This window comes from Choloepus didactylus, chromosome 1, assembly GCF_015220235.1.
Source record: "Choloepus didactylus isolate mChoDid1 chromosome 1, mChoDid1.pri, whole genome shotgun sequence".
In the NCBI taxonomy this organism is placed as follows: Eukaryota; Metazoa; Chordata; class Mammalia; order Pilosa; family Megalonychidae; genus Choloepus; species Choloepus didactylus.
This window is the reverse complement of record NC_051307.1, coordinates 171744763-171769247: the sequence shown is the minus strand read 5'-3', so window position 1 is coordinate 171769247 and position 24485 is coordinate 171744763. Positions and strand designations below refer to the sequence as shown.

The window sequence follows — 24485 nt, the reverse complement described above, 5'->3', positions numbered from 1 at the left end:
TATGTATAATTTAAAGAAACTTATAATCCTTATCAAGAAATATATATTAAATCAAATCTTACTACATGGAGATTGATTCTACAAGCTTATATTTATTCTAAGCTTCAACACAACCATGTTGGGGATTAACCAGGAAACCAAAACACAAAAAGAAAAAGATGTGATCTTAACAAAAACTGGCATAAATTTTAAAGCTTGAGGTATGTTGAATATCTCGCTTCTTCACTGTGTAACCTATTTAGGTATTCATCACACAAATTGGAACTGCAAAAATTTTTTGTCAATTTGATTAAATGAAGCAGGGAAAAAATATCTCACCCCCAATGGTACTCTCTTGAAATTCATGAAACTGGCCCTTCACAAAACGAAGCACTAGGCTTGATTTGCCAACAGCAGACTCTCCCAGAAGTACTAATTTGAACTGGCATATTTTATTTCCAGTATTTGGCCCATTGGGTCTTGTTGCTCCTCGATTAGCCATGTCCAAATTTGAAAGAAGTCCCTAATTTCAGCCTCTTAACTGCACTTCCAGGATGGAGGGTGTCAATTTTTTTTCTTTCTGGAGATAGTAACCTGTAAAGAAACAAATAAGAAAGAGTTAAATAAATATTCAAATTAGTAAAACAAGGCAAAGGTAAATTTTGCCTATAACATTGTATAATAATTTAAAGTTTGCTGGACATTTAATGTCATTTAGTTGTATCAATTCACTACCACTCCAATGAAATAATTTAAAGGCATACGATTTGAGCCTAAAATCACTCTAATTTTCAAGGTTTTAAATTTTTTTTTAAAGCTAAAATTTATGAAAGGCTCAACTTTGTGCCAGGTAACTGTTCTAGGTACTTAACATAGCCACTCAACATCTTATAAAGGTAGATACTCTTAAAATCCATATTAATGAAGAAAGAAAGGCACAGAGAGGTTAAGTAACTTGACTGAAGTCGCACAGTTACTGGGGCAACCCTGAGAAGTGATTCAGAGTTCAGGTTGGGGAAAATAATTTTGAGAACAAATAAATAAATGGGAAGCTTTTAGACCAGATCCTGGCATTTGGTAAGATTGCAATAAATGTTGGCTATTACTATTTGAAGGTTTCTGTTAAATGACAGATTTTTTTTCATTAATTAATGTTAACTTTAGAAAAACAAATATTTTAAGGCCTCTAGGTTTATCTCGTAGCTAAAAAAATTTAAAACTGTTTCTTCATCTGCTTAAGAATATCACAAACAGAAATGTTAACAGTGATTTTCTGTGTGGTGGGATTATTAATGATTTATTCACTTCCACTTTCTGTAATTTCTGAGGTAACAATAAACATGCCATTATTTTCTATTTAACAACACATTTTAAAAAATTAGTCGGAGGTCAAACTTCTGTTTTCTCTTTTTATCTAATAATGCTGATTTTCAATCTCAAAAGGAATTAGTAAATATTTGAAGAATCAATTCCCCTTTTCAGTCTACCCAGAAATCAACCAGTAGTTTTCTCCCATTTTTAACAGAGATTTGAGCATGTGCTTGCTAATCAATTATATTAAACCCAAGGATGACTTTCACCCTAAAAACCCTGTTGTATTTATCTAGTTAACCCATATAAGAAATTGCCTTCCTCATAGTATTTGAATATGTATAACAGTCTTTGTAATGAAATTATTAAACATACATATCCACGAGATCTTATGAACAAGACACCATCACCTATTTGCTTATCTTAACACCAATTCTGAAGAGTTTTTATCTTTTAGGAACGCCTACTGAAATGTTATGATACCTGAGCAGTGCTTCCAAACAATGGGGGTATAAATAAAACAAGATTGGCAATGAGATAACTGAAGCTAGGTGATGGATTCATTATATAATTCTCCCTACTTCTGTATGTGTAATATTTTTCATAATTAAAAGAAGTGACAACTCCCCTCAACACACACCGCAACATCTGAAAAACACACCAGGCTTCGTGATCTAATCCTGGCAATAACAATCCCTGCCTGAGCAAATTCTTCAATTTCCAAGTCTCCATTTCTGTAATACCCAACTTGCAGGGATGCTGCAAGAATTAAATGAGACAGTATATGTAAAGAATCTCAACAAAGTACCCAACATATAGTAGGCATTAAAAATTGGCAATTAAAGTAGCCATTTGATAGTAATCAAGTATCAACAGAATGTGATGTAGACTGAAAATGCACCAGCACACCTTCAACTGAAACACTCCCCAATTGTTTGTACTATGTTATCTTCAGAACAGCGAACTGAATTACTTATCAAGGACATGTTCAGAATTTCTATGGTGATTACAAAATTTCAGGGAAAACATCAGATTCCCATAAAAATCAAAGGAGAGTCTGACTTAGAAAGGCATTTTAAGATTGAAAGCTACTGGTTTTGGTTATCCCAACATTCTCAAACAAGAAATAAACTAAATTTAATCATAAATATGCAGTTAGCACATTATATGTGCATTCGTTTGTATTCTTTATGGAAACTTGTTTTGCAAAATAAGGAGCTTGCATAACATGCATTTTTAACCTTTTAAAAATAACTCCTATTCTATAGTTAAGTCCTTCTAAGTGCTCTTTGGTCAAAATTTTATTAATAACAACAGCTAACACTGATAGGGCACCTATTTTGTGCCAAGCTCTGTTCTATGTATTCTGCTCACAACAACCCCATGAGCTCATATTATTATCCCCATTTTACGTTAAGAATAAAGTTCTGAATCGTTCTGAATGATTATACCAGTGCCTAAACTTAAGTGTTTTTTTTGTCGTTGTTGTTGTTAGTTATGTGAAAGGTAACTGCCTCAATACTTTGACTCCACTTCAGGAAAAGACAAAAGCCAAATATGTGAATTATGACGTTCAGAGATTAAAAAGTCTGAAAGTCTCAGGGGGAGGGGAGGTAGCCAGCTTCCAGGGAACAAAACACAGAACAGGTTTCAAGGTGTCTACCCACTGGGGGTGTTCAGCATCCTTGTTATCTTGAATTTCTTTAAAACTGCGGGTCTCCACCTTTCATGGATGAGACAAGGGTCTCTAGATAGCCTCTTTTGAGAAGCCTCCTCCTTTCAACACTACAAGTCTGTAGAAGTCGAGGGTAGGCGGAACTCTCCACATTCACACCTGCTGTAGGCCCGGCTCCTCCATGGAGTCTCTGAGTAGCTGATAAAAACCCAAATCCTGATAGCCTATACAAGCAGCACCCGCTTGTATATCTTTCCCTTCTTCCTCCCCCGAACCTGGCCTGGCTTTCGCCGGGACCCCCAGGACAGGCGCCAGGCGGAGCTGCGGCCTCCAGTACTCTTTCCACGGCGCCATCTTGAGAAGGGAAGAGGGTGACACCCGTCGCTCACTAGCCAGTCCCCAAATCTCGGTCCCCAGGACCTGCAGGATCAGACGCCGAATTCTACAGCTCTCTGGATTATGAGCACAGTACGCGGGAAGGGAAGGGGCGGGCGCTCCGTGCAGGCGGGGCCGCGGGCAGGCTGGGGTCCGCGATACCTGGGATCCGTGCCCGCTCTGGGCAGGGAGAGGGATCGGTTTGGTTACCTGGACCACGGCGCGCGGGGCTGCGGAGACGGGGCTTCCTGGCAGTAGGTCGCAGGCGCGGCCTGAAGGACGAGACCGAGACTGAAGCTGTGGATGTGGCTTTGGCAGCGACGGTGTCTCCTCCTCGCGCCGCACCCCTCAAACTGGACGGTGTGGGGCTCGCGCTGCTGGTGCCGCCCCTGGTCGGGCTCCGTCTCCGCCTCTCACCGCTCCGCCTTCCTCTTTCCTTTCTCCTCCTCCGCCGTAGCCGGCGCTCGGGTTCTAACTACTTCTTCCTCCTCCTCCCTCCTCTGCCTCCTCCCCTTAGGCCCAGCCGCCGGCTCCTTCACGAACCAAAACACAAACACTCAAGTCCCAGCGCTAGAGCCACTTCCGCCGCACGGCGTCAGCCCCGCCGCCACGTCGCTGCACGTAGCGAGCTACTTCCCTACGTCACTTCCCGTGGTCGCCCGTCCATCAGCTCCATCTACAACCCCTCCCCTTCAACCCCCTGCCCGTCCAGGTCTCGTTCGTGGGACTGGGTGGGGTGTGTCAGGTGGTCCCGACGCACTTCCCGGGTTGGGGATTACGGCCTTCCTTCTTTTCTTCACAGTGGTGGGTGCTAGCGGCCCTGCTTTTGCCGGCGCCATTGTTATCTGAGCCAGACTTTATGGGCTCTGGGCGGAGGTTGAGGAACACTCCCGAACCCAGCTTTGGGGAAAGACCCGAAAAAATGAATATGTTTTTCCCAGCCCTTGTGGAGCGGCGAGGTTCTCTCTGAATATTAGCTCACAGTCTCGCTCTCCCCATCCCACAACACCCCAGCCCTGGGCAACTCAACTAAGAGGCTTTTTTTGAAGGGTCTTGTCCAGCACAAGAGACTTACGGCTCCATTACCCTCCACAGACTGCTGGAGGTGGGTGGGGCGTAAAAGGAGCTTGTCATATTAACCCTACGGAGGAGGGTAGGACCCTCCCCATTCCAAAAGCTGGCTTTGGTGGGGATTGGTAGAGGGGGATCTTAAAATAATAATTAGCTTTTATTGAGAGTTAACCTAGTTTTGGTTGAGAGGGACAAATTTTAAAATAATACCTAGCTTATATTCAGTTTTCCCTTCGCGAGTTACTGCACTAAACTCTTTACTGGAATTAGCCCACTGAATTATATTACCAGGATTCCGCTCTGCAACTAATTTGTTTAAATTCTGCCTTCCTACATTAGAATATTAACCCCAAAGTGTTCTAGCGTTAGCACAATGCCTGAACATAGTAGTCTTGAGTCACGGATGAGGAAGTAACGAGATGAGCCTGTTTAACGGGTGAAGAAATTGAAGTACAGAGATTGAGTACTTTGTCTAAGATCACCGCCTAGTTGGTGATGAAACGGGATTCTAACCTTCAGAACTTTAGTTCCTAAACATTATTCCACTGAAAGCCTGCCCACTTTCCACAGCAGACTTACTGAAGTCATGTTTCTTTGGTCAAATCTCACATAATAGACAAGGCATCTATTGTTTCTGGCAAGTCATCTGAATCCCGCCCCCTTTTCCCCATCGTTACGGTAATTTGGTAGAAGAATGTTAAATCGATTTTCCCTCGGAATACGAGCTATTTTTCAGTTGCAGTGTTCAGTTTTTAGCCCTGTTGTGAGGCGTCAATATTTGTCTTTGAAGTGTGCCTGGGGCAAGGTATCCTGTGGGTTTCAGTCAGCATTATGCAATGAAGATTATTTGAACATTGAACAGCCAGGCTTTCAGAACAGCCCCAATTACTAACCAAAAGAGCATAATGTGTCATACATAAATGGTATCTGTGGCATTTTATCCCCAAAGGGTTGTTCCAATATGATGTATTAGTCATGGTAATACCTTTTGGACAATCCTAGCAAGAATCAGGAAGTAGGAGCTGTCAACAGCATGTCCAAAACCAAACTCATGCTGCCCCAAACCTGTTTCTGTTCATGACTGGCATTAACAGCCTCCCAGTCACCGAGACTTGAAGCTGCAGAATGCTTTTTAACTCTTCCTTTTCTCCCTTGTAAACCATTGTGTATTCCATTGCCCAAAATTCTCTAATCCCCAGATCTGAGCTCTTAATCCCAAACACTGGACCACAGTAATATAAACTGGAATTAATACTCACCACTGCCATTTCAATCTACTTTCTACACTTTAGACAGCCACTCCGCTACTCAAAAATGTTCAATAGCATCTCATTACTTGCTAAAAAGAGTCCAAAATTCTTCAATGCTAGTCCCAACCCACCTTTCTTGCATTCTTTTTCCAAATCCTTCTCCGTGAAAGTCTTGCCTTGTGCCCTAACCACACTAGTCTACTCTATGTTTCCTAATTATTACCTGGGTGTTCCCATTTTAAGTTTTTTGCTCACTTTGTTCTCTCTACCTGGAATATCATTACCGCCCATCACTGCTGGTCTTGCCTTGACTGGAATGCCAACTCCCCTGGATGGCATCTGGGGATTACTTCTAATGGATTTAATTTTCTTTATTCTGTACTTCCATAATACTTTGCTTACTCTATATTGTTCTAGCATCTTGCCTTATGTTACAGTTGAAGAATGTCTAGACTTTTCTTCTCAGCCCTTCATTACCCTTAGAATTATAAAGTTCTTAAGGGTCAGTACCATAATTTGTTCATTATTTCAGTTCTTCACAGAGACTAAGAGGATCTTCAAAATCATAGGGACCCCCAATATATTAGTCTACTTAATTACATTTAGAATCATGAAAATTTAGCTTATGAAGACCTCACATATAACCCATAGGATGCTTAAATTTATAAATTGCTAGAAACTCCCCATTTAATCTTTCTTGTATATTGCTTTCTCCTTTATTTTTGAATACAGATTCGGTCTTTTATTTCATCTCTTTCATGAATACTTTCCACAATATTTTGCAGTTTAGTCATAATGTTGCCTGGAACAGTGCTGTCCCAATGGCTGACGCTTCTAAGATGTAGTGGTAATTTTTAGAGAAACTGAAATGCCACAGTAAAGCTTTGCTCTTGAATTGCCACTCATAATGTGCCTGTGTTTTCTTTTTCCCATTCCCAGATAACAAGGAGGATTGATAATTGACATATATTTTAATGTCAAATGGAGATACTGCTGGTTCATAGAATTTGTTAAGAAAGCTGCAAAATGGATGGGCCCTAAATAGAATCATAAGGACTTAAATCTTGCCTTAGTGCTTACACTCCCCTCAAATCTACGATTATCCAATCCCAAATTCCCAGCACCTTGGCACTCTCAAACACCAATAGCGCCCAATATCTTCTGCTTTCTCTTCCAGGAAATCTGTCCTGCCTTGTGAACTTGAAGAATGAACTTTTGCATAGATGGTCATTTAATTTTAATTGGGACTCTCTTAGAAAACCTAAAATTTTGCCTGGAATGAAAACCAAACAGTAACTCTAATATAAAGAGTTTTAGACCTGGTAGCAAGGCAGTGAGAAAAAAGGTTGTGGAAACTTGAGCTGGTCATGTTTAAAAAGCTTGTGTCTTATTATATAATAATGTAGATTACAAGGGGTGACAGTGTGATTGTGAAGACCTTGTGGATCACACCCCCTTTATCTAGTGTATGGATGAGTGGAGGAATGGGGATAAAAACTAAAGGACAAATGGGGTGGGATGGGGGGATGATTTGGGTGTTCTTTTTTCACTTTTATTTTGTATTCTTGTTCTGGTTCTTTCTGATGTAAGGAAAATGTTCAGAGATAGATTGTGGTGATGAACGCATAACTATGTTATCATACTGTGGACAGTGGATTGTATATCATGGATGAGTGTATGGTGTGTGAATGTATTTCAATAAAACTGAATTTAATTAAAAAAAAAAAAAAAAAAAGCTTGTGTCTTTGCAGGGCATCATTCACGTCTCAGCTCAAATGTCACTTACCTAGGAGTGGAACATCCAATTTTTAAGTAGCTTTGCCTATATCAAAGTGTTCTGTATTCTTCATAATACTTATCACTATCTGAAGTTATCTTATTTATTCGTTTATTTGGTGGCTGTATCTCCCCACTAGAATTTAAATTACATGAGACTAAGGATGGGTTTATTTTCTCTTGTATTCCCAGCACTAACACAACTAGGGACTCAATACATGTTTGTAGAATGAATGAATTGAATGAGCCGGTATAGGTATGTACCTTGATTTACACATCCTCAAGTCATTTAAAGCTCTCATGGGGAGAAAGATATTAACTATCTTGATAATTATCTTGTAAACAGTTTTAAAAATATGAAATAGTACCCTCTAGTCATTTTTTTTTAACTTTGGATTTTTCAAAATTTTCATAGCGTTCTTGCAAAGACTGTAAATTCTTTCAAATTCCAAGCTAGACTATCCCCTATATGTGTGTGGGACATGACGAATATTGACCCAATGTACTTTTATTAAAATCTGACAGAGTTATAACCCCAGTTTAAAGAGTATCCCATATTTAAAAACAGTCAAGTTTGAGTTTGTGACATTTAGAGTATGATATGCATTATTATGCAACATAAATATCTCAAACTGGCTAGTAAAATAAAGAGGTCAATGGCCATGAAGAAGCCAGAAGCCAAAACCATCCTAATGGGACTGCATTTCTTGGGAAACCAAACAGAAATTTGTGACGATTTGCTCTAGGGCCTAAGGCCACATCATTCAAATTTTCCTGTCTTTCAAATTAGTCCATTTTTTGCCTCTGAAAGGGTAGAAGCCGCCCTACATGCTCGGCGATGATCTCACTCAATCTCACCCGACACCTGGAGAAGAGGTGCAAATCCATTTCTTAGCTGGCTGTATAAACTCCTAGAATGAATGTTGGGTCTGGCTTCTAGACTGGGCGGGGAGGGGGAGGGGGACGTCTGGGGAAGGAGGGAGTGGGAGGGAGAGAGAGAAAGGAAGGAAGGTGGGAAGAAAGAAGTCTGAAAAGAAAAGGAAAGACGGAAAGGAAAGAAAAAGGGAAAGAGAGAGGGAAAGAAGACAGGAGAGAAGGAGAAAGAAAGAAGAAAGGGGAAAAGGGGCGGGGACCAGTCCGAAGCGGTCCGGCACAACAGGCCCCGCCCCTGTTTCCTAGGTAACCGTGTAAACAAGCTTCCCTCTCCCTTTTCTGCTAGGTGTTAAGGGAAGTGGCAGGCAGGAAACAGAGGACAGGGAAACAGAGGGCAGGGAACCTGAGTGGAGATGTGTTCCTTCGTGAGAGTGGGGTCCCCCAAGGAGATGGGGCTAATCAGGGGAATGGGCACTTCCTTCGAGCCGGATACAGCTTTTCCCTTAGAGATGAGTGCCCTTGGAGAAATGAAAGTGTCTGGGGGGAAACGTCCCCTAAGCATGGAGGTGGAACTTAACCACGAAAGAAAGGATGAATTAGGAGACAGGGAGGTCTTCATGGGAACAAAATCTCCCATGAACTTAGGGCATGGAGTAGGATTAGTAAAAGAAGATTCCGGATGGAAGGAGAGCCCCAAATTTAGAAATGAATGTGAGGAGAGAACGGTGTCACCAGAAACAAAGTCTCTGTTGAGGAAGGGGCTTGAAATGGGATTAGAAAGACAAAATATTTCTGGTTTAGGGTTGAAGACCCTCATGGAGAAGGGTAATTTAGGAGTCAACAGGGTCTCAACCTTGCAGGAAACAAAACCTTCTCTGCCAGGAAGAATGGGGTTACAAAATGAGTGTCTTCTGGCAGGTTGTTTTCCTGCAGGAATAATACAGTGTCCCTCAAGCATGGAGTGTGGGGGTCCTCAGGGTGTAGGGAGTAGGAGAGATCCTGTGGCTAGAACCCCTGAAGGGATAGAGGTTTCAGTGAGAAAGCAGCCTGCTTTGGGTATGGAGCCTAGACACGAACTGGAAAAAGAGTTGATGTGTGTTTTGTTGAAGCCCAGTACAGAGATGAAGCCTCCTGTGGAGGTGGACATTGGGCTACCCCAATCAGAGGAGACAGATGAAGCCAAGAAAACAGAGCCCCAAATGGGCTTAGTTATAGAACCTCTTGTGTGCCAGTTTGTACAGCAACCAGAAGAGAAAAAGGAGGAGTCTGAAAACATCGAAATTGGAGTGGAATTTCCAGATCACATTAGACCCATATACTCTGGGAAATTTTTTGATCGGACACCTTGCTGGCCAACTGTAAGTTTTTTCCAGTACTTTCACTGGTAACTATATATTTGTGATGATAAAGTAATGGGGCTTGTTTCAGATGTGGCCTGTGGAATCAAATTGCATTAATTTCATTGGGATTCTAATATCTCGTCACATTGTACTCTTTTCAGATGTTACTTTGTTTGCACTCCTGTGATTCTCTGTCTCCTTTCCTAGATGTGAGCTTTGTTTTCTGTGCACACCAGTGGTTCATCATGATTTTTCCCTCCTTTCCATTGTTTCCTTCCCCGGTGTTCATTTTTCAACCCTCTCACTAAGGTTCATGTTGTTCTAGTATTCATGTAATGAAAAGAAAAAGAAAAGTGTTTGTTTTCTCATTCATTATATATTCTGAGAGTTATTTATTCCTTCAGCAAAGACTTGTGGTGCCTGTTGTCCTGGGTACAGGGCAATATAAAATGAATATGATGTAATCCCTATCTAGGTTCAGACACTCACTCTAGTGATGGAGACATACAACTAAATGAATATTACACAGATATCCAGATGAATAGAAAACAAATGTGATTCTTCATTAACAGAAGTGCACACTAAAGCACAGAGCCTGGTGGAAAGATTGGACAACTCGAAAGAAATGGGAAAGATTTTACAGAGGAAGTAATATGTGAGCTAACACTGAAGAAAGTCAGTGTTTGTTAGGGTAGAGCATGTTGGGCAAAGAAAGTCACCGAGAATGACCAAAGCTTCTTCATAAGCGTTCTGTATAGTCAGCACAGTTACTGGTTCTGGTATCAGTAGTTTTGATGGTTTGAAAGGGGGAGAGATTGAGTGGCTGGTAGAAAGTTAGATGGCTATTCCAAATTAATGATGGCCTGAAATTAATGTAGATTCAGAAAGAATAAAGAAAAGTATGTATTGTACAGGGCTTTTTAGGAGATGAAATTGTTAAGAACTGCCATCCAGTTGTGTATCTGTGTGGTGAGAAACAGGGAAGATGATGGATGACTTAGGAGTTTCTAGGTTAATAACGATCTCCTGGGTTTGGTGGTGAATGATTATCTGACATTAGTTATGCTGAGTTTGCGATATCTACAGAATATCAGGTGAAGAAGCCCTGGAGACAGTTGGTAGTGTGAAATGAAGTTCAGGTCAGATGTGAGGACTGGAGGTAAAGTTTTAGGAATTCACCTTTAAATTGGGAGGTGGAGCCTTGAGTGGAGATGGGAGAAAGACTAGGCAAGTAACTTGGGAAATATTAACATTTATAGGGTAATGAGAGAAAGAGATGTCAATAAGATGATCTTTTGAGTGCAAGGACTATGTATTATTTATCATGTACCTTTGTGGCATTGTCTGGCATTTAGCAGGCATTCAGTAAATATTAAGTCGAAAGAAGGAAGGATGATTAAATGGAGAAAGAACAGTCAGAGGAGAAAGAGGTGAATTTGAGAGGTTGGTATTGTAGAACACAAAGGAAGCATCCTTAAGACATTCCAGGAATAAAAGATTCCACACACTGAGATTTGAGAATAAAACTCAGCTGAAGCAATCACAGGGATTCTATAGAATTTTGTCTGGGTTGGCATACTCTTGTTACCCTTGGGATTCAGGATGTTTTTTTTGTCTTTGACCCACTTTGCTTTCTGGTTCCCTTATTGGATTTCCCCAGCTACTGTGATCACTGGCTTCTCACTTGACCACACCTGCTTCCTGTTTCTGGATTGGTAATGCAGTCTATGGCTTCTGACCTGCTCCTACACATTTGCAGACACAAGCTTCTGGTTTCCAACCCAGGCAATTCTGTAAACTCTGCTTCCTCCTACCTTCTTCAGTCCCTTTTCTAAATGTGAAATGACAGAAAAGAGTATTTCAAGGACAGAGTGATCAGCAGTGTTAAAATATCACTGATAGGACAAATATGATACGATTTGGACATTAAGGAAATTAATAACATTGTTCAAGTGGCACAGTGGAGAGAGAATTCAGATGACAATATACCAAAGAGTAAATGGCAAATTAGAATTGGAGAAAGTATAACACTGCAAAGAAGAAGGGAGAGAAGATTCCACTTCGGAATCTTTTTTTTTTTTTTAATCGACGCTTGCTGTAATACATGTAACACTCAAAGTCAAACTGCTATTGGACTCAGGTGACATTAGAATGTTGAAACATATGTTGGGACAGGTTGTTACCAGTTCTCTTTTACTTTTACCCACCCATGTCCATAAGTTCTTCTCTGTTAAACCTGAACATATGCCAGCCTTCCTCAGAGGAAAGGTCTAAAAGGAATCTATGAGTCAGTAGAGGAGATTGGGATAGCACAAAGGAGATAATGCATTGAACCAGATCCTGGATAACCAGGAGGGAATGGAATTAGGACCACAGGCAAGGAGAGGGATTAGCCTTGACTAGAAAGATTCCTTTTAAAATAATCTTAACATTAAAATATTTATTTTCATTATAAAACAAAATAACCACCTTATAGGTAGTTTAGAAAACAGGGATGAAAACACTCATAGTCTCATTGCTCTAACTAATACAATGTCTATTTGCACTTTGCTGCATTCACATTTGTTGGCATTTACTACTGGCTGTTCACTTTACCAACATCATTGTTTCTGGAGCTTTGCAGATATTAACTTATTTACTCTCATAACAATCCTATGAAGCAAGTACTATTAATAAATCCCATTTTTCAGGTTAGGAAACAGACAAATTAGATCATAGGGAGGTTGGCACCAGATTTGAAGTCACAACTTCTGATTTTAGAGTCTGAGTTCTTAACTACACTATGTTTCTTATGACACTTTTTTCTCAAATGCTTTTGTTTCTGGTTGTTTCATATCAAACATAAAAGTTGATTTTCTTGATTTTTCACTTCCTATTCATTTCAGTGTTATTACAAAGTGTGATTTTTGCTGAAGATTTCTGATATATCAAGTTAGACACTGCCATCTCTTCCCAGTTTGCTAGGAATGTGTAAAAGTCAGAAATAGAGCTTGAACCATAAAAACTTTTATTGAAATATCATATTTTTTTCCCAAATTGCAATGGTTAATTTTCTAATGATGAACTTCTTATTTGTGGGCTAAATCCTACTTGGTTGTGATATATTATTCTTATAATATATTCCTGGATTTTATTTGCCAGTATTTTATTAGGATTTTTGTATATATAATCCTATATAAATTGGCCAGTAGTTTTCCTTTTTGCACTTTCTCTGAATTTATTATTAGAGTAAGGCTATTGTAAAAAGAATTGGGAAGTCTTCCATCTTTCCAATTTTCTTTATGCTCAGAACAGCTTATATATTATGTGTATTATCTATTTCTTGCAGACTTGTTGGAACTCACACAGTTGTAAGAGAAAGGGGAGGGGAATCCCCAAATATTTTGGCTAAGGGATGGGATGGTGTTCTAGTTTGCTAATGCTGCTGGAATGCAAAACACCAGAAATGGATTGACTTTTATAAAAGGAGGTTTATTTGGTTATACAGTTACAGTCTTAAGGCCATAAAGTGTCCAAGTTTATGCATCAACAATCAGGTACCTTCACTGGAAGATGGCCAATGGTGTCCAGAAAACCTCTGTTAGCTGGGAAGGCATGTGGCTGGCGTCTGCTCCAAGTTCTGGTTTCAAAATGGCTTTCTCCCAGGATGTTCCTCCCTAGGCTTCAGTGCCTCAAAAATATCACTCTTAGTTGCTCTTGGGGCATTTGTCCTCTCTTAGCTTCTCCAAAGCAAAAGTCTGCTTTCAATGGCCGTCTTCAAACTGCCTCTCATCTGCAGCTACTCTCTCAGCTTCAAAGTGTCCCTCTTGGCTGTAGCTTCTCTTCAAAATGTCACTCTCAGCTACACTGAGTTCCTTCTGTTTGTCAGCTCATTTATATGGCTCCAGTGATTTAATTTAGACCCACCCTGAATGGGTGGGGTAACACCTCCATGGAAATTATCCAATCAGAGTAATCACCCACAGTTGGGTGGGGCTCATCTCCATGGAAACACTCAAAGAATTACAATCTAATCAACACTTACACATCTGCCCACACAAGATTACATCAAAGATAATGCATTTTGGGGGACATAATACATTCAAACTGGCACAGATGGTAAAGTATTTTATGCCTTTAAATTCATCCCCTCTCAGGCAAGCAAGGAAGTGGGCTTGGGTAAGGGTGAAACCTAGTCTTAAGCATAGCTACAGGGGAAAGTTTAGATGGAAATCCCTGTTGTGAATATCCTGCAAAAGTTGATTAGCAAGGACAATTGCTTTTCATTATGCCTACTGGGAATTGGGGGGACTCATCTCAGTGATATGCCTTTCCATTGGGGGTGGAGGATGGTGGTGGGGAGGGAGTAGATAAGTCTCGCTGTAGGGACACTTATCCTGTGGCTTGATATTGCTGCCCAAAGTGGTGTTGAGATGCAAGTGAAGGTTGGTTTTGATGGATTGATGAGACCCCCATTAGGCAAACCCTTCTAGAAAAACTGTCATTGGTGTGGAACCAATGAAGCAAGGATCTGATTTTGGGAAAACTTTCCAAGTGGTCGCCTGAAGAGAGATTTGTGGAGTGTCCTCCAAGACCCAAAAAGATTGGTAAAAAGAGGTCTTCTCTGTGTGAAGTCCTGGTAGCTCTTGAAAGTTCTCTTGGAAGACACTGGTAGAGATAAAAATCTCCATAGTGGTCTTCTCCCAAAACATCCTGAGACTGTCCCTTGATCTCCATCAATGTATCGACTGCGGCAGAAACCTTAAGTATTTTTTAGGACAAAACAGATGAAACCATACAAACTACATTGGTAAATGGTATTGAGTACTGGAGTAGGAAGAGGAAGAAGGAATGAAAAGTTCAAAGGAAAGTTAAAAACACAACAGCATTATATAGTGTCTACAATGACTGAACAGTATGTTAGGCACTGAAGCTGCAAAGATGAAAAATGACACAGTACCTGCTTTCAAGGAGCTTAGAGTGTGTAGACTTGAGACAAACAGACAAAAGATTTTGTAACAGGATAATGTCATACAAAGGAGTGTGACAGGAGATTATTTTTCCTGTTCTACACCACGAGAAACTGATACCTGTTCTGGGAATGGGTAGAGGCAAAGAATTCATCCATTTGTAAATCTTGTGGGACATTCCTAGTTATGCAGATCCTAATATTAGAGAAAAGGGCAAAGATTCATTTTCTCTGAATTTGCAAAACTGAACTTTGTAGTTCTGGGAAGCAGATGGCTTTATTTGCATAATGGGCTCAGTGTCTTCTAGGTCAAAAGGAATTGAATCACCCTCTCCTCTTTCTCTCAGATACTTAAAATTGGGGATATCCATAAGGAAGACAGAGTGAACTTGATCAAGGCCCAGTGGAAGAGACAGGACCTTTATGTTTCCCCTGCACTGAGTTTGAAGAATGGAAGGTGGCATGATGATTATGGGGCTGTGGGTCTCAAACAGCTAAAAATGGTCTTTTATCGGCCTCCCGATAAAAGGTTGATTTGAACCTTGAGAACCAGTCTTGTGAATAGTGAAAGAGGTACTTTGGTCATTGAAAGCTCTAACATTCAGGACTGAGTGAGGAGGTGGCCAAGCCAGGTGGCACTCTTATGGTTAGGGACCAAGCAAGAAGGTGACTGAGAGAAGAGGTGGTCAGCACAGTTGGGAGTTTGGTTGCATATAAAGAACTGTGCAAATAATTACATATATTTGGGATAACAGGAACCAGCTTTCTCAGTGATGGAGAAAGGAGTTGCAAATATGGAAAGGAGAAGGATAGAATGAATATTGTTGTATTGTATTTGGCTGTGTTGGTGGAAACTCATGGTGTATCAGTATCTATGTTTATGTCTATGTCCATGTCCATGTACGTGTCAGTGTCGTATCCATATCTATCTATACACATTTAACTAGACAGAATGATGTAGAATTAGTATTGATGTAAGTGTGTATGGAAGTGTACATACATTTCCTAACTCTGTCCTCTAAGAGGGCCTAGAAGCAATGTTTTCCAAGTAGCAATAAGCACATCTAGAACTTGGTTTGATTTCTAAATACCATTCACTATTAAAAGTAATTAGGGTTCCATGGAGAATTGACTGATTCTAGACTGGTGCAGGCATGCACAAGATAAACCTTTGTGTGCCAGAAAGTAGGAAAATGCTCAGAGAATAATGCATGTATGTCAAGAGAGTACAGAAACAAGCTTTAGGGGACTCCTAGCTCCCACTGGCCTTAACTAGTATACTTTAACCCTTGAAGAAAATTATTATTGACTAAAACAGAAATCCATGAGCCCACAGTAATATAAATACATGAACAAATAGGGAAAAAAGAATTATCTTTTTAATAAATGTAGAAGGAATGATAGAATTAATAAGTCACTGTTTGGCAACCATAATGGTAATAATGATTCAGGCAAGAATGATCAATGACTATTAAAACAGTAGGTGTAAGTTTGTTGAAATTTGATATTACATTGAATAATTATTAATTACAAAGGAAAAAAATAACATTAAATTGGAGAAACCTAGCAGACGACACCTTCATTTAGTGATCAAAGTTAACATTACCAGTAATAGGACAAATTGACAGTGTGTACTACCTGATAGAAGGACACAACATTGCTTTTGTGATATTCCTGCCAAAAATGCATAACTTCAATCTAATCATAAGAAAACATTAGTGAACACTAAAACTGAGGGATATTTTGCTAAATATCTGGCTTGTACTTTAAAAAAAATCAAGGTTGTGGAAGACAAGAAAATATTAGGAACTGTTCCAGACTGAAGGAGACTACAGAGACATAGCAACCACATGCTATGCATTTGTGGTCACCATGGAGGTACCAGGCTCAAATCTCCCTTTAAGAGAACCTTCTGTGGAGAGAATAGCTGATTAACAGCCTCTACCTGCTGCTCCCATGAATCTAATTCAATGTTCATGCCAGGCCATTCTCCCAATGACTGAGCATGGTAGGGATACTAGAACTGGCCACTTTTTGTCCAACATAGCCTTCTTTTAATGGGAAACTTAGTCTTGGAGGCTATTCATTGGTCTGGATAAGATTTTCTCAGAACCATCCTATAGCCTAAAGCTCTTCCTTCTTAATAGTTCCTTCCCTGTCTTCTTTCAGAGGTGTCAGAACTTATCATGGTCTGATAGCTTCCCTTGCCTACTCTAGTTCATTCACCCTTTATCCCTCATAGGTGCTTTTGGGGATTGACTCATGTCTCCAACAAAAGGCATGTTCACATCCTAATAACTGGTTCTGTGAGTGTGAATCCATTTGTAAATAGGACCTTTGAAGATGTTTTTAGTTAAGTTGTGCCCAAACTGAGTGAGTGGGCCTTAATCCAATATGGCTAAAATTCTTATAAATAAAGGACATTGGAAAGAGTAGTCATGGGGAGCATGTTCTGGAAGAACATGGGGAGCAAGATTCTGGAAGTCCACAGAAACTTGAAGAGAAAGGAGAAGATGCTGCCGTGTGCATTACCATGTGACAGCAAAGCCAAGGAAACCCAAGGACTGCCACCAGCCAGAAGATACCAACTCTGGAAGGAAGCAAACATTCTAGTCTTTGAAGCCAGTGAGCCAAAAAATTCCTGTTGTTAAGCCAAGCCATTTTACGGTATTTGTTTTAGCAGCTAGGAAACTAAAACAAGTGCTTTCCCTAGCATGTATACTCTCACTGTGGCATCTACTTTCAGAAGACCCAAGTTGTCACAGTGTGAGCTTGATCTTGGATTGCATCCGTTTACTATAAAGGCCATTATTGGGGCAACTGGTGAAATTTGAATGGGGTCCTTACATTAGATGCTAGGATTGTATCAGTATTAATTTCCTAAATTTTGAGGCCTGCAATAAATCTTTTAAAAATAATAAAACATGAGGCCAAAAAGAATAAAAAAAGAGACAATAGCAGATGTTCCAGTTTGCTAGAGCTCTTGTTATGCAAAAATACCAAAAATGGATTAGCTTTTATAAAGGGGATTTATTAGGTCACAAATTTATACTTCTAAGGCCATGGAAGTGTCAAAACTAAGGCATCAACAAGAGAAACCTTCACTGAAGGAAGGCCAATGGCATCCGGAACACCTCTGTCAGCTGGGAAGGCAAATGGCTGGTGACTTTGCTCCTGGCTTGCATTTCAAAATGGTTTTCTCCAAAATGCCCCTGGGCTTCTGTCTCTCTTAGCTTCTCTCAGCTCTCTGCTTTGTTCTCCTGGGGGCATTTCTCTCTAAGCATCTGGGTATCTTCTCTTAGCTTCTCCAGGGCAAACTCTGGGCTTTATCTCTTAGCTTGGCATCTCATCCCTCTGCATCTTCCAGCATATCCAAGCATCAGTGTCTCTGTTGGCTCTTAGCCTCTCTCCAAAATGTCTCTCTCAGCTTCTTTGAGTTCCTTCTTTCTGTGAGCTTTCTTAAGGGACTCCAGTGATCTAATTACAACCCACCCTGAATAGGTGGGGCTCATACCTCCATGGAAAAGATCTAATCAAAGGGTCTCACCCACAATTGGGTGAGTCACACCTTCATGGAGACATTCAATCAAAAGATTCCACCCAACAAGATTGGATTAAAAGACCATGGCTCTTCTGGGATCCATAAGTTTCAAACCACCACAGCAGGCAAGAGATTTTAATAAACTTTAGAAAAAAGAAGATGGAGTCATGACAACTGATTCAGCAGAGAAGAGAAAAATGAAATTTGAGAGCAATCAAGTGGTGATTCCCACCAGAAATTATCTGATATGTCTGGTATAATCCCTGAGAAGCTCAGCATTTAGAAGAAGGTATAGTAAAGCTTGTATCTGAACGTCGAGTTATTGCTTGAAAGTCCATATTCAGAGCACTTGGGTTCCCAGTTCCCCTTCTCCATCCTGTGCTATCCTTTACTCCCTACCCTTCCACACTAACTCCTACTCCCCTGCACCAAAACCAAGTAGATTTCTTCTCTCAAAGGGGCTTTTGAAGTCAGAGACATCAAGCCCAGAGAAGGCAAGAGGGCAGTTCTCACTTGAAAATGGGGGCATTAGGTAAAAATGTACTTTCTGCAATACAGTTCCCTTAACTCCCTTAACTCCAGAGGACCAACTGCTGGGAGTAAAGTCAGCCCTCTTGTCTGTAGATTAATGCATAGAGAGCCAGTAGAACATCCTGAGTAAGAGTAGATTTGGAAGCCTACCTGCTTGAGTCCAGATATCTGTCAATTTATGAGCTGTACAACCTCGTTACTCAATATCTCTGTTCCTGAGTTTGCTCTCAATGGAGATGGTGACCATAAAAGTACTTACCTCATGGAGATCATTCTAAGTACTAAATGAATTAATACATATAGAACACTTAGAACATGCTATGTTCTTCATAAGTGTCAGCTATTATTACAATTGTTGGTATTCTCTGCAAAAACTGAATTGCCTAGAGGGAAAAAATTAATATCGTAGACCCTTGCTAAATGAAACCTACCTCACCACCTATTCACTCTTTAGCAAAACTGGAGTCAACAAGAGCTTCAACACACACAGAGCTGCTAATCATCTCTGTAGTGCCTCACTTTTTAATATGAATGAGAGTCAAGGATCAGACTGCAGCTTGAAAGGAGGGGGGCAAAGTAAGCAACATAAAACACATACACGAAAACAGAGGGAATAAAGGAAAATGCTTTTTAAAAAGATAACTTGAGAGATAAAAGAAAACATTGTGTCCATAAAACAAGATCTTAGCTTTTTAAAGAACAACCAGAGAGGAAGAAAGAGTTTTTAGAACCTAAATATGATAATCTAAATAAAAAAGTCAATGGATGATTGGAATATGAAATCAAAGACATTTCCCAGAAAGCAAAACAAAAAGAGATTAGAAGGAGGAAACATTTGGCTAATAGTAGTTCCAGAGTGAGAAAACAATAAAGAAAGGTTGAGAAAATTACCGAAGAAATAATACAGCAAAATAACCTTGATTCGAAGGATACCATTTGAGATTGCAAGAGGTTAGTTGAGGCTCAAGCCCAATAAAGGAAAGAAGACCCATGCCATGAAACATTATTGTGAATGTGCTGGTTTGAAACTATTATGTACCCCAGAAAAGACCATGTTCTTTTAATCCATTCCTTTGGGTGCAGACATATTGTGGGTGGGACCTTTTGATTAGGTTGTTTTCATTGAGATGTGATCCACCCAATTCAAGGTGGGTCTTAATCCTTTACTGGAGCTCTTTATGAGAGGATAAAGGACAAAAAAAAACAGCCAGAGAGCACACAGAGAGAAAACACCCAGAGTACTCAGAAAGAAAGCCCCTGGAGGAGGTGACAGAGGGAGCCACTGAAGCCAGAAGCTGAAAGCAATGAAACCCAGGAGTGAAGGACCAGCAGACACCAGCCATGTGCCTTACCATGTGACAGAGGTGTTCCAGATTCCAGTACGCTTTCTTCAGTGAAGGTATCTTCCTGTTGATGCTTTAATTTGGTCATTTTCATAGTCTTAGAAGTGTAAATTTGTAACTAATATATCCCCATTTTTAAAAGCCAGTCCATTTCTGGTATATTGTATTTTGGCAGTTTTGCAAACTGAAACAGTAAAATTTGAGAAAACCAGGGACACAGAGATGATGGTAAATACTTCCATAGGAAGAAACAATAGGCCACATGCAATAAAGCAGTATTCAGAATGGCATCAGAATTTGCAGCAACAAGACTATCTGCTAGAAGACGTTGGAGTAATGCATTCAAAATTAAGAAAGAAAATTTGCTACCCCATATTCTAACCTATTCAATCTACTAGGCAAATGTAATGATAAAATAAAGACATCTTCAAGGATTCATGGGATTGAAAATTAGCTTTCTGTGCATTCTATCTTAGGAAAAGACTAAAGAATTCACTTCAGCAAAATGAGAGAATAAAGCAAGAAAGAAGGAGAGATGTGATCTAGGGAATGGGCAATCCAGTCATAAGGAATGGCAAAGGAAAAATTCCCAGGGCAAAGCATCTCACCAGGCCCAGAGAGCAGCCAGTTTACAATGAAGCATGAAGAGGAAGGAAGAGTTGTAGGAGGGAGCTTCTAGTGAAAACAACTGAAAGATCATTTGGAGCATTTGGGAAAAAAAGAATTAGCAAAGGTCCTGGAAAAAAGAATTAGCAAAGGGCATATTGAAAAATCTTGAAGCAAATACAAAGGCAATGACTAACCCTAGGAAAAAAAAGCAACACACTTATGACATACCTACTTGGCTCATCATCAAAAAATATCTAATTATGATAATGTAAACACAATCTATTGGCTATATCAAAAATTGTGATATAACTTCATTGAGAGGAGGGGAAGTAGTGGTGGTATAAGAGAACTATAGCCTTCTCTGCCATAGTAAGGAGTTAGTAGATAATGTCTAAAACAATTCAATAAATAGCAGCGTAAAAGAGTATTATGTAAGAATGTGAAGATAAATGCCATAAGAAATAACTGGAAGATACAAGGCAGCTCTGTCTAGAAGGTCTGTGTATTTGTGATGGCAAGGACTAGTGGAACAGAGCATTGTTGTTTATTCATTATAATCCTTTGAATTTTAAACTAAAAGCATGTATAACTTAGATGAAAGTTAATTTAAGAAAGAAAGAGGGAAAATAACAAGAGGCATTCATTCTTTTACCATTTATAAGCCAGGACATAAGGCCTCATTGTATATCTTCATCATGTGTGAATGTTTGAATTGAAGTAGGAGGAGCCTAGGATCATCTTTCTGGATGATGAATGCTAAAACAATACTATGTGGAGATGAGTAAAGAAAGAGACAGGGAATCCTTGCTGTGGGTTCCTCAAAAATGTAAATGAATATACCTTGTAAAGTAGATTATTAAGTTTCATTTTTCGTCACTAGGATTGAGACTTTCTTCCACTTTTCTCACTCTCTCTCCATTTACATTTAAAAAACTACTAGCCATTATTAAAGCATTTTTTCCAGGCCAGTCTTAGGCACTTTATGGAGAAATAATGTAAATATGAACCCAAGAATTAAGGGGGCATCCATTTCTTCCTCTAAAACAAATTGTTGGTCAAGGTAGTAATTGGGAAGAGAACTTTAAGAGGAGGGGGACAAAATTTATGTTACCAAAGAGCATTTGTCCTTAGGTTCCCAGGGTAACTACAAAGAAAGTATTTTAAAAATATACAGAAACAGGGAGAACCTAAGATGGCGGCTAGGTGAGACAGGGCAAAAAAACACCTCCGAGAAAAACACTAGATAAAAACCAGAAAGTGACCCAGAATACTGGTTACAGTGATGTGCCAGCTGGACAAGGTCTGCTAGTACCACAGGGGCTGTATACTTGGTGAAACCGGGAGTCTGCATTCTGAAACGAGTGAGTAAGCTGGCTGGAAGACCCACAGACATGCGGCAGTGTGGGGAAGCCAGGGAGGGGTTGGTGTTTGGAGACCGACTGGTTCTTTTAAAAAAAAAAAAAACAAAAGGGAAAAACCCAGGAGCAGCTGCTGTTGTGACCGTGGGAACCACACAGTAAAACATGGCAGGAGAGGGCTGAGCTGGCCTCTCGGTGTCTGGCCTGGAGGATAGCCTGCTGCAGATACCCTCAGGGACAGGGGAGCGGAGGGGAGAGCTGGAAGCAGAAAGAAACCCTGCGGCTCTCAGCTGGCTCCCCAGAGGGCTGGATAAACTCCTGCCCGGGGCCTTGCCCATAGCCCAGAGCCCCACCAGTTGTCCCGGAGCTGGGAAGGAGGAACTGTGCGAGGGGGGGCGGAGTTGAGATGCCCCATTCGGCCATCTTTGCATCAGGCTGAGAGCACCCCTGCACGGCCCGGTGGCCCGGGGCTTCCCTTGAGAGGCGGTGCACACTTGTGATGTAGCATGGCATCCCCTCAGCAGAGGTCCTGGAAGATCACAGCTGAGAAAGGGGGCCTGCTTGGAAAACCCAGGGATGCTATGCCAAGTCTGGTGGCTTGTGGGTCAGCGAGAGAGAGGGTCTGGGGCTGAACTGAAATGAAGGCTTAGACTCTTGCAACAGCCTTGAATCTCCAGGAACCTGGGGGGTTTGAACATTAAAGCTGCCCTTCCTCCCTGACCACCCAGACACACGCCCCACATTCAGGGCAGATGGCTCCAGCAACACACCCAAACTGAATTCACCAACTGAACCCTACAAGAATCATTTCTCCACACACCGCAGGGACAAGGTTGAGAACTGACTTGAGGGGTATAGATGACTCGCAGATGCCATCTGCTGGTTAGTTAGAGAAAGTGTATGCCACCAACTTGGGTTTCTGAAAAATTAGGTTGGTATCTTTTTTTACAACTTGAAAGAACCCTATCAAGCAAAGCAAATGCCACGAGGCCAAAAACAACAGAAAATCTTAGCGCATATGATAAAACCAGACGATATGGAGAATCCAATTCCAAACTCCCAAATCAAAATATCAGAAGAGACACAGCACTTGGCACAATTAATCAAAGAACTACAATTGAGGAATGAAAACATGGCAAAGGATTTAAAGGACATCAAGAAGACCATGGCCCAGGATATAAGCAACATAAAGAAGAGCATAAAGAAGACATTGCAAGAGTAAATAAAAAAATAGAAGATCTTATGGAAATAAAAGAAGCTGTTGGCCAAATTAAAAAGACTCTGGATACTCACAATACAAGATTAGAGGAAGCTGAACAACGACTCAGTGTCCTAGAAGTCCACAGAACAGAAAATGAAAGAACAAAAGAAAGAATGGAGAAAAAAATTGAAAAAATCAAAATGGACATCAGGGATATGACAGATAAAATAAAACTTCCAAACTTAAGACTCATTGGTGTCCCAGAAGGGGAAGAGAAGGGTAAAGGTCTAGAAAGAGTATTCAAAGAAATTGTTGGGGAAAACTTCCCCAACCTTCTACACAATATGAATACACAAAGCATAAATGCCCAGTGAACTCCAAATAAAATAATTCCAAATAAACCCACTCTGACACATATTCTGATCAGACTCTCAAATACTGAAGAGAAGGAGCAAGTTCTGAAAGCACCAAGAGAAAAGCAGTTCACCACATACAAAGGAAACAACATAAGACTAAGTTGTGACTACTCAGCGGCCACCATGGAGGTGAGAAAGCAGTGGCATGACATATTTAAAATTCTGAGAGAGAAAAATTTCCAGCCAAGAATACTTTATCCAGCAAAACTCTCCTTCAAATTTGAGGGAGAGCTTAAATTTTTCACAGACAAACAAATGCTGAGAGAGTTTGCCAATAAAAGACCTGCCCTATTTCAGATATTAAAGGGAGCCCTACTGACAGAGAAACAAAGAAAGGAGAAAGAGATATAGAGAATTTTAACAGACATGTATAGAACCTTACATCCCAAATCACCAGGACACTCATTTTTCTCTAGTGATCACAGATCTTTCTCCAGAAGGGACCATAGGCTGGGACATAAAACAAGCCTCAGTTAAAAAAAAAAAAAAAAAAAAAAAAAAAGAACATACTCAAAGCACATACTCCAACCACAATGGAATACAAATAGAAGTCAATAATTTTTGAATTGTAACTCCACTATTTACTTCCTACATGATATAAAATACACAAACTCTAATGACAAATCAGTGGTTTTGAACTCCACGTAAAATATGTAATTTTAGACAGCTATATAAAGGGGGGGGAATGGAGGAGTATAGGAACATAGTTTATGTGTCCTATTGAAGTGAAGGTGGTATCAAAGAAAAACAAGATTGTTATGGATTTAAGAGGTTAATTACAAGCCCCACAGTAAACACAAACAAATTATCAGAGAATATGACCATAGAGATGAAAAGTAGAGTATGGGTTAAGAGAAATGGGGGAAGGAGCAATGGGGAGTTAAGAAA

At 40.2% G+C, this 24485-nt stretch overlaps 2 protein-coding genes across 3 annotated transcripts in view; one reads left to right on the top strand and one right to left on the bottom strand.

Annotated features, from left to right (window-relative positions):
- RAB5A (RAB5A, member RAS oncogene family) overlaps window positions 1-3897 on the bottom strand; it is a 28193-nt gene extending 24296 nt beyond the window's left edge. Inside the window, exons 1-2 of the mRNA XM_037845654.1 lie at window positions 3551-3897; window positions 319-573 (exon numbers count right to left, since the gene is read on the bottom strand). Coding sequence (XP_037701582.1) covers window positions 319-481 — 163 coding nt within the window. The 5' untranslated portion in view covers window positions 482-573; window positions 3551-3897. The remainder of the gene's footprint in view (window positions 1-318; window positions 574-3550) is intronic.
- Window positions 3898-8669: 4772 nt separating this feature from the next.
- Window positions 8670-24485, top strand: part of EFHB (EF-hand domain family member B) — a 73624-nt gene continuing 57808 nt past the window's right edge. For both annotated transcript variants that reach the window (XM_037828213.1, XM_037828205.1), the window contains exon 1: window positions 8670-9668. In XM_037828213.1, coding sequence (XP_037684141.1) covers window positions 8724-9668 — 945 coding nt within the window. In that variant the 5' untranslated portion in view covers window positions 8670-8723. The remainder of the gene's footprint in view (window positions 9669-24485) is intronic.